At 41.5% G+C, this 18,190-nt stretch overlaps 1 protein-coding gene across 1 annotated transcript in view; it reads left to right on the plus strand.

The window, feature by feature from the left end:
• The window catches only part of CFAP58 (cilia and flagella associated protein 58), a 121,063-nt gene extending 103,121 nt beyond the window's left edge, over positions 1–17,942 (plus strand). The window contains exons 16-18 of the mRNA XM_055424700.2: positions 10,047–10,166; positions 13,017–13,150; positions 17,441–17,942. Coding sequence (XP_055280675.1) covers positions 10,047–10,166; positions 13,017–13,150; positions 17,441–17,552 — 366 coding nt within the window. The 3' untranslated portion in view covers positions 17,553–17,942. The remainder of the gene's footprint in view (positions 1–10,046; positions 10,167–13,016; positions 13,151–17,440) is intronic.
• The last annotated feature ends 248 nt before the right edge of the window (positions 17,943–18,190 follow it).

An 18,190-nucleotide genomic window follows, 5' to 3' on the forward strand; every position in this document is an offset into this window, starting at 1 on the left:
AAGTAAAAGTTCTCAACATAAATATATCTTACTTCTATTGATGTGTCCCACTAAAATATGATGGGCATAGTTTGCTGACAATATAAATTGCAAGCAACAAAATTACTGAGTACCTCGAATGTGTCTAGATTAGCAGTAGGGTTGAGAGGGAGCTTTAGAACAATCCATTGTGGTTCTGACCTTAAAGCCCCGTAATTCAATTGGAAAGAAAGAATGGACTCATAAAGATTAAATATTGAAGTAACACAAATGGCATCTGTTGACATTTTGGAAATGAGATTTTCTGTATACTCTGTGAAGTAGGCTTTCTCGGAAGTAGTGGTTATGGGATTAAAAAAAATCAACTTTGCCTGGAACCCATTGAGTGAGCAAGAGTGAAGGCAAGATAGGTGTCTCTTCCTTGGAATGTGTGACATCTAAACATCTGAGTGGGTGGTTTTCACCCTGGCGGATGTAGATAAGTGTGTGTATTTGGATCAGGAGGAGAGTTGCTTGTTGTGCATGAGTGAGTTAGTCCACAGGGTGCGGTAATTATTCCCAACGCTCGCCCAAGCAAACTGATGAATCCAGGGTGAACAGAATCAATGCACGGGCATTTGCTAAGCTCAGATTCAGATTAAAACAGAATACATTAGTTCCTCGTAGTCAGTTGTTGCCTCAAGTAGGTGAGCTGAAGAAGAAGAGCATTACGTTGCACACTGAATGTGAACTACCTTCTGTTTTCAGCTGAAGAGGCAAAGCAGAAGACATGGAAACAGACAGTGCATATAAAGCTGTAGCTCAGTGGGGGAAGGAGTTCTGTGAACAACTCAATTTATTCCTCTAAATTATAGCCAGAATAGCACTGACTCTTATTTGCATAGACTGTTCAGAACATAGACTTTTAATTTATTATTAGATGAAATACAAACACCTGAAGTCTGAGTGGTTCCATATCTGGCGTTTCCAATGTGGGGTTCAGACTGTCACCATGTAATGACATTGTTATTTGAAGCTAATACTGTAATTAATTTCTTACCACTGTACGCAGCCAATATTGACAATGAGCCATGCTGGTATCCAGAATCACTTGGCAGTGATTCTTGCAGCAGAAGAATCCATAAACATATCTTACAGTCTGTCCACCTGAGAGACTGGGATGTTTAGGAAGAGAGCATCGTTTCAAGGATGGAAGTAGTATGGTTAATGTTATGCTCAGCCAAAGAGAGGGCTAGTCTCTTGGTGTTAATAGCTGAGCTTTTTTCCCCTCAATATAACTGTTCATAAAATAATTTAAAGTGTGAAGCATGCTACAAAGTAATATTGATGTGCATTAAGCACAAACTCTGAATAAATAAAGAAGTGCCGACTCGAAGATGTGATCTTTTGTTGGCAGGGAAATAATAAACTATTTATGATTTTCTTATGATGTTCCATTGGCATATGGTGCTTCTAACTCAGTGACAAATTAATTGACGTGGTTTAAAAAGAAATGGATGTGGCTTAATGAAGAAGGACAGGATGTGTATTACAAGGCAGCTGGTTCTTCCACTGCTGGCTTATGGAGACAATATACATCGGACAGCTAATGAGTCTCTGTTGCATAAGATGGATTCTCTATATAATAGAATTGCATGCTTTGTCTCTAAATGGGGTTATTATACACACCATTGCACAATGTTTGAAGAGCTTGGTTGGCCCTTGTAGAGGGTTAGGAGAGAAATAAATTGGAAAACAATCGTACTTAAGACCTTCAATCCATCAAACACTCCATGTTTATCTAAATTACTAGCACGTTCTCCCCAAATACAAATCTGTATGATACACACGGCTAGAATGTTAATGCTGACCAGGCTTCACGTTGGTTTTATCAAAAGCTAGGTTTTCTGTTGTAAGCACAGACCCAAGTTCACGCATGTTGAAGCCTGGCAGCTCATTTCTACCACTAAGCTCCATTCCCTCTTCCCATTTCCACCACTAAGGTCCATTCCCTCTTCTACTGTCTTCATCCTAAAGTATCATTTGGTATTATTTCCACCCACCGTGAATGCTCATGCATCACTTGTCCTGGGTTATTTCACTCTCAGAACTTTCTGACTTTGAATACTCAGGCAATTTTCATAATTCACTCGATTTCTTCATTTCCGCTCCACACTTGTGGACCCTCACTCTTCAGTCACTCAGTTATCCTTTCGAATAAACCAATTTCATTTCATTTTACAGCCACAATAAAACCCCAGGAAGTTACAGAAGACAGGACAAGTGGAAACATCATCCACTCTGTGTATGAAGATTGCATGTCCTGTTAGAGGACATGGGAAGGCCTGTCCAGATGGTCTGGGTCAACAGAGGGGGAACCGAGTCATACTCTGACCTCTAATTCCCTCTCACCTGGCTTTGTACCTGGCTCCATTCTCCTACTGGTGTTTCTGTGTTGTTGTTGTTCAGTTGCTAAGTTGTGTCCAACTCTTCTCAACTTCATGGGCTGTAGTACGCCAGTTTTCCCTGTCCTTCACTATCTCCTGGAGTTTGCTCAAATTCACGTCCATGTAATCGTGTAGCCTTTCGGAATTCTGTAACTCAATCTGACCCTGGTTGGTTATGTTCAGGGTTGTAACACGTCTTCAAGCCCCAGAGGAGGTGTTGCACAGGAACAGTGATCCTTTGGTATATTACAACGAGGTTTTTGACTTGTTGAAGGAATCACACATACCACTCATTCCTATTGGCCTTGTGATTCTCACCTGTGAGGTGAGGAAAAGATATTTGCTTCTTGAAGGCTTTTCTGTGACTCATTCCTCCTTCCCTACCAGGAACAATTGAAAAGAATTATACCTGTGAAACGTTTGAGGGTTCTTGGAATAAGATGACCTTTTTCGGTTTAAGACATTATTATACCCCAAACCAGATTGCTCCCCCTCATCACTGGGAGATCCTTTACTTTTCAAGTCTTCCTGTACTCTGGGTATAGAGAACAGTGAGATTAAAGAAATGGGCAAAAGAGTTTCATGGGTTTCCCCACATATTTATTACCCTCTCCAAATTGAATCTTCAAGTCTTGTCAGAAGTGTTATTTTTCCAACAGAGCAGGTGTTAAGTGGCTATAGAAACAAACTCACCTCCTGATATCTTTCTCATTGCTGGCTGCATCCATTTACTGGGAAGGTTATATTGTGAGGTGTGACAGGAGGTGTTGTACAGTCAAGGAAAATCACCACTCTGTAATTCTATTTGTCTAAGTTTTCTTTTTTGTACTGGCTTTTGGGTTTCTGTGTCATTTCTGGAATTGTTTCTTAAATGGTAAGTATTATTTTGATATTTGTTTCTCTAGAAGTTTATTGCCATCTGACTAATTTTTAAGTTGAATACGCTCTTGCGAAGGTAGAGTCATGTTATTTGTAATAAATTTTCTATAATTTGCCCAGGAAAAGGAAAAATTAAAACAAATCTTACATTGTCATCAAGTAATCTGTTTTTTGCTAGAGAAAATAAATGTCATCTAAATAACAGGGAAAAGAAAATTCACTAACCAGTCATTTGATGACAATGTAAGATTACTTAGCTCTAGGTAAAAATTAGTTTCCATTTGACTGAATGTTTCATTTAGTGAGATGGCTATTACTTATATTTTTTTCCTTAAACATAATTAATTACCTTAAGGAAGTGAGTGGTAAGTACAGAGACAAATGAGTGGACACACCAGTCTTTATCGATGTTTGTTCACATGAGTGCAGTTTAGAGAAATGGGAATCCAGAATTGAGATGCCTTAGAAATAAATCTTGCTCCTATGTAATATCCTTAGTTCAAGGATTTGAAAACACGTTACAAGCAATTAAACTTCAGAGCACAAGTGGGAATTCTGTATTGTTTATTGGTTTAATTAAGTCATAGAATTATGATTTGCTTTGGAATCCTAGGAAGTCCTTTCCTTTAGTTCTACAAATTTGCATATCCTAGTTTTCCTGGATTTCTACTACTCCCTCAAACCAGTTCCAGATCTCTTTTCTTCCTATGTCATATTTCTTAAAAGACTCACTTTCTTTTTATTACTTCTGACTTGGTCTTCAGCCCCTGTGACCTTTGCTCCCCGTGTGTTACTCCTGCCTTTCTGACCGAGGTTGCCTGGTTGTCACAGCCCACCCCAGAGGCTGTGTTCAGTCTTCTCTTCCCATTTCTTCTCTTGATATCTTCTCTTTGGTATCACTGACCATTCAAAGCATTCCTGCTTCTTTTTTAGACATCTTTTTTTTACTCTCCCTCTTTCTGTTTCTCTGGGTCTCTCTCACTTTCCCACCCCTTCTATGCTGGTTTTCTCAGAACTCTGGTTGCCCTGGCCCTCCCTGTAAGCCATCCCAGTTGATGGATCCACCTTCGTGGCTCTGACAAGACCCATCTCTAGATCCAACATGCTCCTCAATTCTCAAGTCTGAGAACTTACTTTCAACTCCTCTTCTAGATATTCCCACAGGGCTTCAACCTTAACATTTCAGGAACCCACTGATTGTCAGCAGAGAATGTAGTAACAGTTCCCTCCCCTCTCTCTATCCTCCCCTGTCCCAGCCTCTTTGCCTCTACTGCCATCACCCTCCAGACTCCGAAATGTCCATGTTAAAGACTCTGGGGTCCTCTTGGCTCCTGTTCCTTCTTCCCTCACTTGTCTGGTCATTCACCAAATCCCCCTAGTCCTACCTCAGAACTCTCTTCACGTCTACCTACTTGCCCATTCTAGCAATCCTGGGTCCAGTTTTCTTCATCTTCTGCTTGTACTGGGGCTTATTCTGTTCTCTGATTTCCTGCTGGAGTTATTCCTCTGAAAACAAACCCAGGCATGGCTCATCCTTGGCTCCCAGTTGCCTAAGGATGTGGTCCCAAACCACATTGCCAACCTGCACACCCAGCCTTTGCTCTCTCTTCTCCCCTCACCTTCTCAGTGCACCTGCTGAATTGGACTTCAGTTCAGTTCAGTTGCTCAGTCATGTCCGACTCTTTGTGACCCCATGGACTGCAGCATGCCAGGCCTCCCTGTCCATCACCAACTCCCGGAGTTTACTCAGACTCATGTCCATAGGGTCAATGATGCCATCCAACCATCTCATCCTCTGTTGTCCCCTTCTCTCACCTCCAATCTTTCCTAGCATCAGGGTCTTTTCAGATGAGTCAGTTCTTCACATCAGGTGGCCAAAGTACTAGAGTTTCAACTTCAGCATCAGCCCTTCCAAAGAATATTCAGGACTGATTTCCATTAGGATGGACTGGTTGGATCTCCTTGCAGTCCAAGGGACTCTCAAGAGTCTTCTCCAACATCACAGTTCAAAAGCATTAATTCTTCGGTTCTCAGCTTTCTTTACAGTCCAACTGTCACATCTCTACATGACTACTGGAAAAACCATAGCTTTGACTAGAAGGACCTTAGTTGGCAGACTAATGTCTGCTTTTTACTATGCTGTCTAGGTTGGTCATAGCTTTTCCTCCAAGGAGCAAGCGTCTTCTAATTTCATGGCTGCAGTCACCATCTGCAGTGATTTTGGAGTCCAAAAAAATAGTCTGTCACTGTTTCCACTGTTTCCCCACCTATTTTCCATGAAGTGATGGGACCAGATGCCATGATCTTAGTTTTCTGAAGTCAACTTTTTCATTCTCCTTTCTCCTTTGATATTTCTCCCAGCAATCTTGATTCCAACTTGTACTTCATCCAGTCCAGCATTTCTCATGATGTACTCTGCATATAAGTTAAATAAGCAGGGTGACAATATACAGCCCTGACGTATTCCTTTCCTGATTTGGAACTAGTCTGTTGTTTCATGTCCAGTTCTGACTGTTGCTTCCTGATCTGCATACAGATTTCTCAGGAGGCAGGTTGGGTGGTCTGGTATTCCCATCTCTTTCAGAATTTTCCGCAGTTTGTTGTGATCCACACAGTCAAAGGCTTTGGCATAGTCAATGAAGTATCAATAGGCGTTTTTCTGGAACTCTCGCTTTTTTGATGATCCAACAAATGTTGACAATTTGATCTCTGGTTCCTCTGCCTTTTCTAAAACCAGCTTGAACATCTGGAAGTTCACAGTTCACATGCTGTTGAAGCCTGGTTTGGAGAATTTTGAGCATTACTTTACTAGCGTATGAGATGAGTGCAATTGTGCAATAGTTTGAGCATTCTTTGGCATTCCCTTTCTTTGGGATTGGAATCAAAGCAGACCTTTTCCAGTCCTGTGGCCATTTCTGAGTTTTCCAAATTTGCTGGCATATTGAGTGCAGCACTTTCACAGCATCATCTTTTAGGATTTGAAATAGCTCAGCTGGAATTCCATCACCTCCACTAGCTTTGTTCATAGTGATGCTTCCTAAGGCCCACTTGACTTCACATTCCAGGATGTCTGGCTCTAGGTGAGTGATCATACCATCGTGATTATCTGGGTTGTGAAGATCTTTTTTGTATAGCTCTGTGTATTCTTGCCATGTCTTCTAATATCTTCTGCTTCTGTTAGGTCCATACCTTTTCTGTCCTTTATCAAGCCCATCTTTGCGTGAAATGTTCCCTTGGAATCTCTAATTTTCTTGAAAAGATCTCTAGTCTTTCCCATTTTCTTGTTTTCCTCTATTTCTTTGCATTGATCATTGAGGAAGGCTTTCTTATCTCTCCTTGCTATTCTTTGAAACTCTGCATTCAAATGGGTATATTTTTCCTTTTCTCCTTTGCCTTTTGCTTCTCTTCTTTTCATAGCTGTTTGATAGGCTGCCTCAGACAACCATTTTGCCTTTTTGCATTTGTTTTTCTTGGGGATGGTCTTGATCACTGCCTCCTGTACAATGTCATGAACCTCCGTCTATAGTTGTTCAGGCACTCTGTCTATCAGATCTAATCCTTTGAATCTATTTCTCACTTCCACTGTATAATCGTAAGAAATTCGATTTAGGTCATACCTGAATGGTTTAGTGCTTTTCCTTACTTTCTTCAATTTAAGTCTGAATTTGGCAATAAGGAGTTCATGATATGAGCTATAATCAGCTCCTGGCCTTGTTTTTGCTGACTATATAGAGCTTCTCCATCTTTGGCTGCAAAGAATATAATCAATCTGATTTCGGTATTGACCATCTGATTATGTCCATGTATAGAGTCTTCTCTTGTGATGTTGGAAGAGGGTGTTTGCTATGGCCAGTGGATTCTCTTCGCTAAACTCTATTAGCCTTTGCCCTGCTTCATTATGTACTCCAAGGCCAAATTTGCCTGTTATTCCAGGTATTTCTTGACTTCCTACTTTTGCATTCCAGTCCCCTATAATGAAAAGGATATCTTTTTTTGGGTGTTAGTTCTAGAAAGTCTTGTAGGTCTTCATAGAACCATTCAACTTCAGCTTCTTCAGCATTACTGGTCAGGGCATAGATTTGAATTCTTGTAATATTGAATGGTTTTCCTTGGAAATGAAGAGAGACCATTCTGTCATTTTTGGGATTGCATCCAAGTACCTTGGACTATCTTCCCCCTGTTCTATCACTGAACATTGGCATAAAAAAACTCTTTTCTCTGTCTGCTTGGGGAAAAATCCTACTCATTCCTCAAGGGACAGTTCAAATGACATTTCTGAGAAATTTCCCCCAACTCCTCTAAATCAGAGTTAGTCACTCCCTGCTTTTATTGTCCATAATACTTTGTCGAAATTTTCTGTCATCTTTGTCTCTAAGTCATGCAATCATAAGTTTAGGTAGAGAGAGATGTTTTCTTCCTCATTTGTCTTATTATTCGTGTCTAAATGCTGCACATATCCTGGATCCTTGATCAGGGTTGGGATATGCACAATTTTCAAAAATTGAAATATGGTTGATGTACAATGTTATGTTCATTTCAGGTGTACTACATAGTGATTTGACATTTGCATATATTATGAAGTGATTGTGACACTAAGTCTAGTAACCATCTGTCCTCACACAAAGTTGTTGCAATATTGTTAACCAGTTTCCTTGTCCTGTATGTTATATCCCCATGGCTTATTTGTTTTGTAACTGGTGGCTCATAACTCTTAATCCTCTTCAGCTAAGGATCCCTCTAGCTCCCTCCCCTCTGGCAACTACCCAGTTGTTCTTTTTATCTATGAATCTATGTTGTTTTCCTTGTTTTGTTTTTCAGATTCTACCTTTAAATGAGATTATATGGTACTTGTCTTTCTCTGTCTGACTCATTTCACATAGCATAATGCCCACTAGATCTATCCATGTTGTTGCAAATTGCTAGATTTTATTTTTTTATGGCTAGTAATATCACTTTGTATACATATAATGCATCTTCTTTATCCATTTATCTATCAATGGACACTTAGGTTGCTCCCATAGCTTGGTTATTACAAATAATGCAGCAATGAACTTTGGTGTGCATATATCTTTTCAAATTAGTGTTTTTGTTTTCTTAAGGTAAATACCTAGAAGTGAAATTGCTGAATCATATGGTAGTTCTCGGAGAAGGCAATGGCAAGCCACTCTAGTACTATTGCCTAGAAAATCCCATGGATGGAGCAGCCTGGTAGGCTGCAGTCCGTGGGGTCGCTAAGGGTCGGACACGACTGAGCGACTTCACTTTCACTTTTCACTTTCACACATTGGAGAAGGAAATGGCAACCCACTCCAGTGTTCTTGCTTGGAGAATCCCAGGGATGGGGGAGCCTGGTGGGCTTCCATCTATGGGGTCACACAGAGTCGGACACAACTGAAGTGACTTAGCAGCAGCAGCATGGTAGTTCTATTTGTAATTTTTTGTGGAACCTCCATACTCTTTTCCAACTTACATATTGGCTGCACCAATTTATAGTCCCACTTCAGTTCAGTTCAGTTCATTTCAGTTCAGTCGCTCAGTCGTGTCCGACTCTTTGCGACCCCATGACTCACAGCATGCCAGACCTCCCTGTCCATCACCAACTCCTAGAGTTCACTCAAACTCATGTCCATCGAGTCGGTGATGCCATCCAGCCATCTCATTCTCTGTCGTCCCCTTCTCCTTCTGCCCTCAATCCTTCCCCGCATCAGAGTCTTTTCCAGTGAGTCAACTCGTCGCATTAGGTGGCCAAAATATTGGAGTTTCAGCTTCAGCATCAGTCCTTCCAATGAACACCCAGGACTGATCCCCTTTAGAATGGACTGGTTGGATCTCCTTGCAGTCCAAGGGACTCCCAAGAGTCTTCTCCACTAACAGTACACAAATACTCCCTTTTCTCCACATCCTCACCACCACTTTTTATTTATAGTCTTTTGATGATAGCCATTCTGAGTTGGTATCTCATTGTGGTTTTGATTTGCATTTCCCTAATAGTTTGTGATGTTGAGTATCTTTTCACGTGTCTGTTGGCCATATCCGTATGCCATCTTTGGAAAAATGTCTGTTCAGGTCCACTGTTTTTTAACTGAGTCACTTAGTTTTTTATTTTTTGATGTTGAGTTGTATGAGTTCTTTGTATATTTTGGATATTAACCCCTTGTCAGATTTATCATTTGCAAATATCTTTTCCCACTGAGTAGATTGCCTTTTCGTTTTTGTTGATAGTTTACTTTTCTGTGCAAAAGCACAGTTCTTTTTGTTTGTTTCTATGTGTTAGGTACATTGGTTACCTTTTCCAGTCTTGGGAAGATTGCCTTATGTGGGAGATCTCCTTTGGAATGACACACTCCCCTCTGGTCACCAGAGCTGTATGCTCTAATGGTACCCCAGTGTGGACTGCCTGTGTCCTCCTGTGTAGCAGGGTTGACTGCTGTGGGCATGCTGGTAGGTGGGGCTGGTCCCTGGCCAGGCTGGCTGTGAGGCCATTCCTCATGAGGTGATTGCCAGTCCCCTGGAGGGCAGGCTTTCCATATGGTTGGCTGCACAGCCTGGGGATCGCGAGGCTGCTGCTGACCAGATGATGGGCAGGGCCAGGACCCTCTATGGCTTGATGCTTGACTGGATGAATCTGCGAGTGAATGTAATCAGTGTGGCGCTGAGAAGGACCTTAGGGTGATCCCCAATCATCCCGACCATGCTGTTAAAGTCATTGTCCTTGTCTTGATGGGACTGTTTATCTCCACTTGTGGTTATGCTCTCCACCAGGAAAAGGAGAAACTCTATGTGGAACTAAAGCACATCCTGGCTCGGCAGCCTGGACCCGAGGCTGCAGAGCAGCTGCAGATCTATCGCCACACACTGCGGGAGAAGACCAAGCAGCTTAAAGTAAGTGGTAGCCTCTGCGCCTTCCTAGCTGAAGGATGGCCACACTCTGGGGAACACCCCTGGACAAGTCTACCTCTGCGGCATGAGGAGCCAGTCTCCCAAAGGCTGCACTCCATTGACATCAGCTTTTTTAGTGCTCCAGTCCCAGGGCAAACCTCAAAGCTACCCCTCTGCTCCTAGACTAATAGACTCCCACAAAACAAGTAGACGGACAAGTGGAGAAACAGCAGGAGAGGATGATGGCAATGGAATGGAAATTTGGGGAATAGGGTTTGTGTGGATTATCTCAACATGATTTGGAAGATTTGGACGGTGGGGAAGAACAGAGGAAGTATTTTAACACTATGGCCCGCTGAAGCAGACCACTGTGTCAGAGCAGGTCTTTACTATTCATTCCACCTGAAATAAATGTACACAAAGCACAGGCCACTCCCCTGTCCCCAAGGGCCTTGCTTCAGGACTATCTAAATAAGTAGTCCTGAAGGGGAAGTTAAATCACTTTAGGATTCTGTTAGCATAAGTTCTCTTCTAAGTGACACAAGAACCTTAGTTGGGGCGATGGAATGTTTTACCGTTACACATTTTAAAGTTTTCTCAAAAACTGTGTGTTCCCACTCTATTTTCAGCTTTACCTCCTAAAAAAGTACTTAGATATTCTTGGCACGCTAGGGAAGCCTTAGACACACACATGCACAGACTGTAGCATATGTTAGCTGAATTCTGGCACTTACCTGCACGACGATGGTAATAGTCATTGCCTTTCTGCCTGGGGTAAAATAGATGCCGTGAGACTAATATGGTACTAATCCTTTCACAAAGAGAATGTTGTAAAATCACATCCTTTTACTTTAAAAAGGCAGATGAAACAGAAGTGTAATGAAAGCATTAATTTTCAACTTACCTCTCTAAGCATTTGCTTTATATGAGTATCCTGAGACATAATTTGAGTTTTGCAAGAGGCATAATCTTTTGATTATTTTCATCCCTTTAAACAATTGACTATAACAAGCAAAATAAAAACTTATTTTCTCAGTAGTTGGGTGTAGATTAGAAAAGCACATGTCTCTCTTTACGCTACTGTTAGATAGGCACTCTTAGCAATGGGTTGCATTCAGTGGTTCGTAGGAGGGTTTTGTCACTTTAACCCTTTATCTCAGGGTATCCAGATATTTTTCTCTGAATGACATGTGACCCCTAGTGGAAGATTCAGCGGTGCATAATACCAAGCTTGCCCATCAGTTCGTCCTCATGATCTAGACTCTGTTAAGAAATTCCACATTCATTATTTAGAAACAAGGTCTTTGTTCCCAAGTTCAGTTCAGTTCAGTTGCTCAGTCGTGTCCAACTCTTTGCGACCCCATGAACTGCAGCACACCAGACCTCTCTGTCCATCACCAACTGCCAGAGTCTACCCAAACCCATGTCCATTGAGTTGGTGACGCCATCCAACCATCTCATCCTCTGTCATCCCCTTCTCCTCCTACCCTCAATCTTTCCCAGCATCAGGGTCTTCTCAAATGAGTCAGCTCTTTGCATCAGGTGGCCAAAGTATTGGAGTTTCAGCTTCAACAGTTTAACTATTAAGGCAAGTTTTCTTCCAATATGAAAATCATTTTCTCCAGCTTATGATAACATGGTCAGAATCCTTAGTCAGATAGGATGGATAGATAGAATCACAACACTTAAGAGGAAGGAATTCAGAAGCAGTGTGTATGAGTATGTGAAGTTGCTTCAGTTGTGTCTGACTCTTTTCAACACTATGGACCAGAGTCTGCTAGGTTCCTCTGTCCATGGGATTCTCCAGGCAAGAATGCTGGGCCAGGTTGCCATGCCTTCCTCCAGGGGATCTTCCTGACCCATGTCTCTTACATCTCCTAGCATTGGCAGGTGGGTTCTTTACCACTAGTGCCACCTAAGACCTCTGTTCAGAAGCAGATGAACACTCAAAAGATAAAGATTGCCTTTTATGTAAATTTTTAAAAATAGAGAGCTAGAGGAAAAACAATTGCATCTATTGCATGTCTCTTACAATGATAGCCTCCCTTTTTCCCCCTTGATTTTTGTTGGGGGCACCCCTCACTTTAGCATCCTTTACACATTTGTTTAGATGAGTAAATGCCTTCATTTTTTTGTCCAGCCTGAAACCAGTAGCATCTACTGAACACAACAGAGCAAGAGGCAGGTAATTAGGCTTCCTAACACAGCCCCTCACATGTAGTACCTTCTCCCATGCATATGTCGTAGCCCTCTGCATCTTAGGGGTAAATATCCCAGTGCTCTGATAAAGAGAGAACCTGTGAATAGTCCCAAAGGGTGCAGTAAAGAGGTGATTGACATTCAGCAGAACAGCAACCTTGGAAAACACATAAATTGAATACCTACTTAATGGTGGTGGTGGCAGGATGATTCTGAATAGTTTTTACAATAATCCTCAGATGAATCACACTGCCTAGTAATGACTTTTCTGAACATTTAAAAAAAGGCTTTAAGAAGCAATTTTATAGTATATGTCTGGGAGTTTTTCTCTTTTGACTCTCACTATTCTTGAGTGCATTACACCATTCATATGTGAGCCTGTTTGCATGTGCCTGACAGCTCTTCTTTTAAGCAGGGGAATGAGGTTTCATTAAGTTGGTCACTGGATTATGAGTCTTCAGAACGTTCATTAGATTTTTACCCAGATACAGACCTTGAACTGGTAGAAGTGTGCAGATTAACCATTAAACCTAGGCTTGGTTTTGTATTGCTAGCCTCACCAAGGCAAGTGGCAGCAGGTTACAAAGATTTTTCAGAAAAGGGTATTGTCTCACCGTGTATCTTCTGTTAATGCTGCTTTATTTGTCATTCTAGGTTTTGTCTTCAGAACTGAATATGTATGAGTCACAGAGCCAAGAATACAAGTATGAGATCGAAAAACTTACCAACGAACTGCTGAATTTAAAGAAGAAATACCTTGCTCAGAAGCGGAAAGAACACACTCAGAAGTAAGAATTAGTCAAATGTTCCAGTTTTGTGGTGCCTTTTAACTGCTGATGAGAAAAATAATTGTGGACAGCTACAGAATCACAGGCCTCACTGGGGTGAACTAAGTCAGGGGTGAGCAAATGACTTTCTGCAGGGTCACTCAGTGGGTTGTTGTCAGAGCAAGAGGGGTGTCTTGTCTGACATGGACCCCTTCTTAGGACCCTAACAGGGATCCATTAATATAAGCCCTCTGGTGGACCTCCTGTGGAGCAGAGGAAACCTAGTGTGATATTCTCCCCCACATTGTTCTCACGGTTTGGGGCTGATCGTGCCAGGACTGTGTCTGCAAAGGAGGTTCACAGTCAACGTGGTGTGGGCTGAAGCATACTCACATTTAAAACCACAGGTAATTTTGTTAAGAGGTCTGGATTTGCTAAAGCTGTGCCTATTAATAACATAGCTGGACCACTGTAATTATGAGCAGTTCAGTTCAGTTCAGTTCAGTCGCTCAGTCGTGTCTGACTCTTTGCGACCCCATGACTCACAGCACGCCAGGCCTCCCTGTCCATCACCAACTCCTGGAGTTCACTCAAACTCATGTCCATCGAGTCGGTGATGCCATCCAGCCATCTCATTCTCTGTCGTCCCCTTCTCCTTCTGCCCTCAATCCTTCCCCGCATCAGAGTCTTTTCCAGTGAGTCAACTCGTCTCATGAGGTGGCCAAAGTATTGGAGTTTCAGCTTCAGCATCAGTCCTTCCAATGAACACCCAGGATTGATCTCCTTTAGAATGGACTGGTTGGATCTCCTTGCAGTCCAAGGGACTCTCAAGAGTCTTCTCCAGCACCACAGTTCAAAAGCATCAATTCTTTGGCGATCAGCTTTCTTCACAATCCAACTCTCACATCCATACATGACCACGGGAAAAACCATAGCCTTGACTAGACGGACCTTTGTTGGCAAAGTAATGTCTCTGCTTTTTAATGTACTATCTAGGTTGGTCATAACTTTCCTTCCCACACCCATAATTTTCACCTATGTTTTAGATAAACCATTTCTGAACCATTTCTCTGTCTAGTGCCTGACTTCTATATCTGATGTAGGGTATCAGCATGGGACACCCTTCTTCTCGGAGATGATATTGCATGTGTCAGGTGAACATTTTGGGTTTCAGGATGGCTATATGCCCAAGGCTTCCCTGGTGGCTCAGATGGTAAAGTGTCTGCCTGCAATGTGGAAGACCCGGGTTCGATCCCTGGGTTGGGAAGATCCCCTGGAGAAGGAAATGGCAACCCACTCCAGTACTCTTGCCTGGAAAATTCCATGGACTGAGGAGCCTGGTAGGCTGCATGGGGTCGCAAAGAGTCAGACACGACTGAGCAACTTCATATGCCCAAGAACAAATGTTCATTTTGTTACTTTTTTCCTAATCCTGGGGTGAATGAGGGGACCCAGAAGAATCTGTAAGTTTGAACCTTGGCTGTATGGCATTGCCCAAGTCATAGAGTTCATTCTGCAGAGGCTCACACTGTGAGTTGAAAGTCAGGCTTGGTGTGTCATCCACATGGACGTTTCAAGGACATGGTGAAAGAGGGTCTGAATGCATCCACTATGATTCATTAGTGGCAAATAGCTATTTAAAGTAGCTAGATGCAAATTCATTTGCCAGTAAAAATCCACCCTTTTTGTAAATCAGAGTATCCCCTCATTCCACATTTAGATGACAGTTCCTAGTTTCCTTTGGCCTTTTGATCCTCCTACCACACACACACACAGTTTTCTGGACAAAGAAAACATACCGACTGACAGAAGGACCCCTCTCTGAGAGCTCGGTTCAGTTCAGTCGCTCAGTCACGTCCAACTCGTTGTGACCCCATGGACTGCAGCATGCCAGGCTTCCCTGTCCATCACCACCTCCCAGAGCTTACTCAAACTCATGTCCATCAAGTTGGTGATGCCATCCAACCATCTCATCCTCTGTCATCCCCTTTTCCTCCTGTCTTCAATCTTTCCCAGCATCAGGGTCTTTTCCAAGGAGTCAGTTCTTTGCATCAGGTGGCCAAAGTATTGGAATTTTAGCTTCAGCATTAGGCCTTCCAGTGAGTATTCAGGACTTATTTCCTTTGGGATGAACTGGTTGGATCTCCTTGCAGCCCAAGGGACTCTCAAGAGTCTTTTCCAATACCAAAAGCATCAATTCTTTGGTGCTCAGCTTTCTTTAAGGTCCAACTCTCATATCCAACATGACTACTGGAAAAGACATCACTTTGACTAGACAAACCTTTGTTGGCAAAATAATGTCTCTGCTTTTTAGTTTATTGTCTAGGTTGGTCATAGCTTTTCTTCCAAGGAGCAAACATCTTTTAATTTCATGGCTGCAGTCACCATCTGCAGTGATTTTGGAGCCCCCCAGAATAAAGTCTGATAGCTCAGCCCTTCCCAGTGGCCCATCCACTAGAATTGCACTGTCCCAGGCAGCATGCCACTTTTGGCTATTTAAATTAAAGTGAATTACAGTTAAGTCAAATTAGAAATTCAGTTCCTTAACCGCACTAGTCACATTTCACCTACTTAGTAACTGCATGTGGCTAGTGGATGCTGTATCTGGCAGGCCAGGTACAGGGTTTTTCTACCATCATGGAAAGTTCTAGTACCCTGCTCTAGACTCTGCTTTTGCCTTGATCCTTATTCCTTGTGACTGACCTCTCCAGAGTGCATCAATGGTGGTTCCATTTAGTTGGGATCCATAAAGTGGAGGGAGACTGAAATATACGAGTTCTTAGGAGGAGAACAGCAGGAAGAAAAAAAAAAAAGATTAAGGAGCTGAAGGAAAATATGACCAGGCAAGAACAAAAGTGCTGAGATGGTTTAGACCGAAAGGAAGAAGGCTGAAGGGAGTCATTAGGATGGTCTATAAATACATTAAAAAGATCATGTAAAGGAGACATTATTCCCGTTAGTCGGCTTAGATCAGGCCAGAAGCATTAAGCGTTAGTTCCTTTGGAGAGGAAAATGTAGGTTATTTGAGGCAAGAGAAGGCAGGAGGAGGGGGGCCTTGCCTGCATCTAACAACAGTGAGGAGGTAGACAAGTTGTCAGAGTACTTGAAGGCGTCTTCTTTGCTGGATCCACTCAAGGCTAAAGCTTTTGTCCTATTTATGGAGGATGGTTGTTATAATAATGAAATCAATTCTGCTAAGAGACAGCTGAATTGATGAACCAATCCTCTACAGATTCTTTCCAAATGGAATAATTTAGAATACTCTCTGCGGATATTCTCCTCACACATACTCTTTATATAAAAGCAACTCATATCATTTTTACCTTTTTGCTATTTTTTTCATTTTTCTCAAACGCCATTTTTATTATGCTCCAATCCTGACCTATATACCCCCACCCACATGTCCTTGACTCCCCTACTCTATACCCCAGGCTGGCCTGGAGTCTGCAGTACAAGTCAGATTGTTTTGCAAAAAGTAGAGTTCTCTGAAGTAACTCATTTCTAGTAGTCAAATCTAATTGGTTTAAATCTTAGTAGTTGGCTCAATTTTTATTTTGTAAAAGGGACTCCAAGGATGTTTTCTATAAGACCCTGATTATACAATAGGTAATCTATATAAATTTAAGATACTTCTGCAGGAAACCTGAATATGTGTCTGTGTGTGTGTGGGGGGTCGTTTAAAGATCTATATAGAAGATATATTGTAGATTTTATGGAGTTTGTTCCTTTATCTATTGCCAAATGTACTATCTTATTTATATTTCCCAGCTTTTCCTGTGTTTTAAACTATTTCTAATAATAACTGCTGCTCATCTAAGGTTATAGGAAAATTTGTATTTTATTAATGTCCATGTTTGATGAAAATGCTCTGTGTGTGTATGTGTGTGTGTATGATAAATATTTATAAGTTTCCACTGAAACTTTGGAATATAAAAGTTGATAAATCATGAATTAGTCATTATAATTGAGCCAAGAGAAAGATTCCTCTGACTGATCTTTGGAACTAAACAAATGCTTTATAAAATAGGAAGATGATTACAAGTCAGGAGCTTCTAGGCACCAGCGCTTGAGCTATAATGAGGCCTTCTGTCTGTATTTAGATCAACATTAGGAAGGCATGTTTAATTGTGTCTTTCCCTAATTCTTTGTGTTATCAGTAACACCTAATTACATTTAAACCACCACCTTGTCTCAAACTGGAAGCTTTGATCAAAGCAGTTTTTAGTGGTTAACTCACCCTAAGAACTTAACACGAAACTTAGAAGAGGAAAAAGATGGTAAGCAAGTTAACTCTCACCTCCTCTCTTACAGAAACAAGGACAGAATAAGCATGGAGGACACCTTCTCAATGGCCAAACCAAGTGGCCCTCGTTTTACTGGGGGTGGATTTCCCCTCAGCAGGTCATCCAAGGCGAAGTCATAACTTGAAGCTGCTGGCTGGGTCCTTCTGAACAACTCATTGGAATTCACTCTGAAACATTTGGGAGGAATCTCTTTGAAATCCCTTGGATCATAGACATTTAGGGAAATCAGTCCTCAGATTCCAGGATGGAAACGCAGAACTATTATAGTCCTGTACATAGAAGAGTGATGACTTTCTATTTAATCCACATGGATATTAAGAGTGTAATTAAATCTATTCAATCAGGTTGAGTTATATCAATTTAACCACTGCATGAAGCAGGTCTTTTGTTACTACCACATTGATTTATTTTGCAATGCACCACATCTAGATACTCCGTATGGATGAAACTTTGGAGCCAAATTTCTCTGACAGACACTGGTGCATAGGTTTTACATTAAAATTTTTTTTTTTAAATGCAGTGCATTCTTATTAATAAGAATCTATTTTAATTATTCCTCATTAACAAGTCATTGATGAGATGAGAAAGGTGGACACACTAAACTATTTAAAAAGTGTTTTGAGAGTGATTTCTATGTGGGATTTCTTTTCAGGCCTGGCATATGAAAACCTATTCCAAAAAGACATACTAATAAATACTTCATCATAAAAAAATAAAAAGAACCCTTGTAGCGATCTCAATCTTTGTTTTGGTAAAG

This window comes from Moschus berezovskii, chromosome 12 (genome assembly GCF_049115385.1).
Source record: "Moschus berezovskii isolate FMDL1 chromosome 12, NW_MosBer_1.0, whole genome shotgun sequence".
Taxonomy (NCBI): Eukaryota; Metazoa; Chordata; class Mammalia; order Artiodactyla; family Moschidae; genus Moschus; species Moschus berezovskii.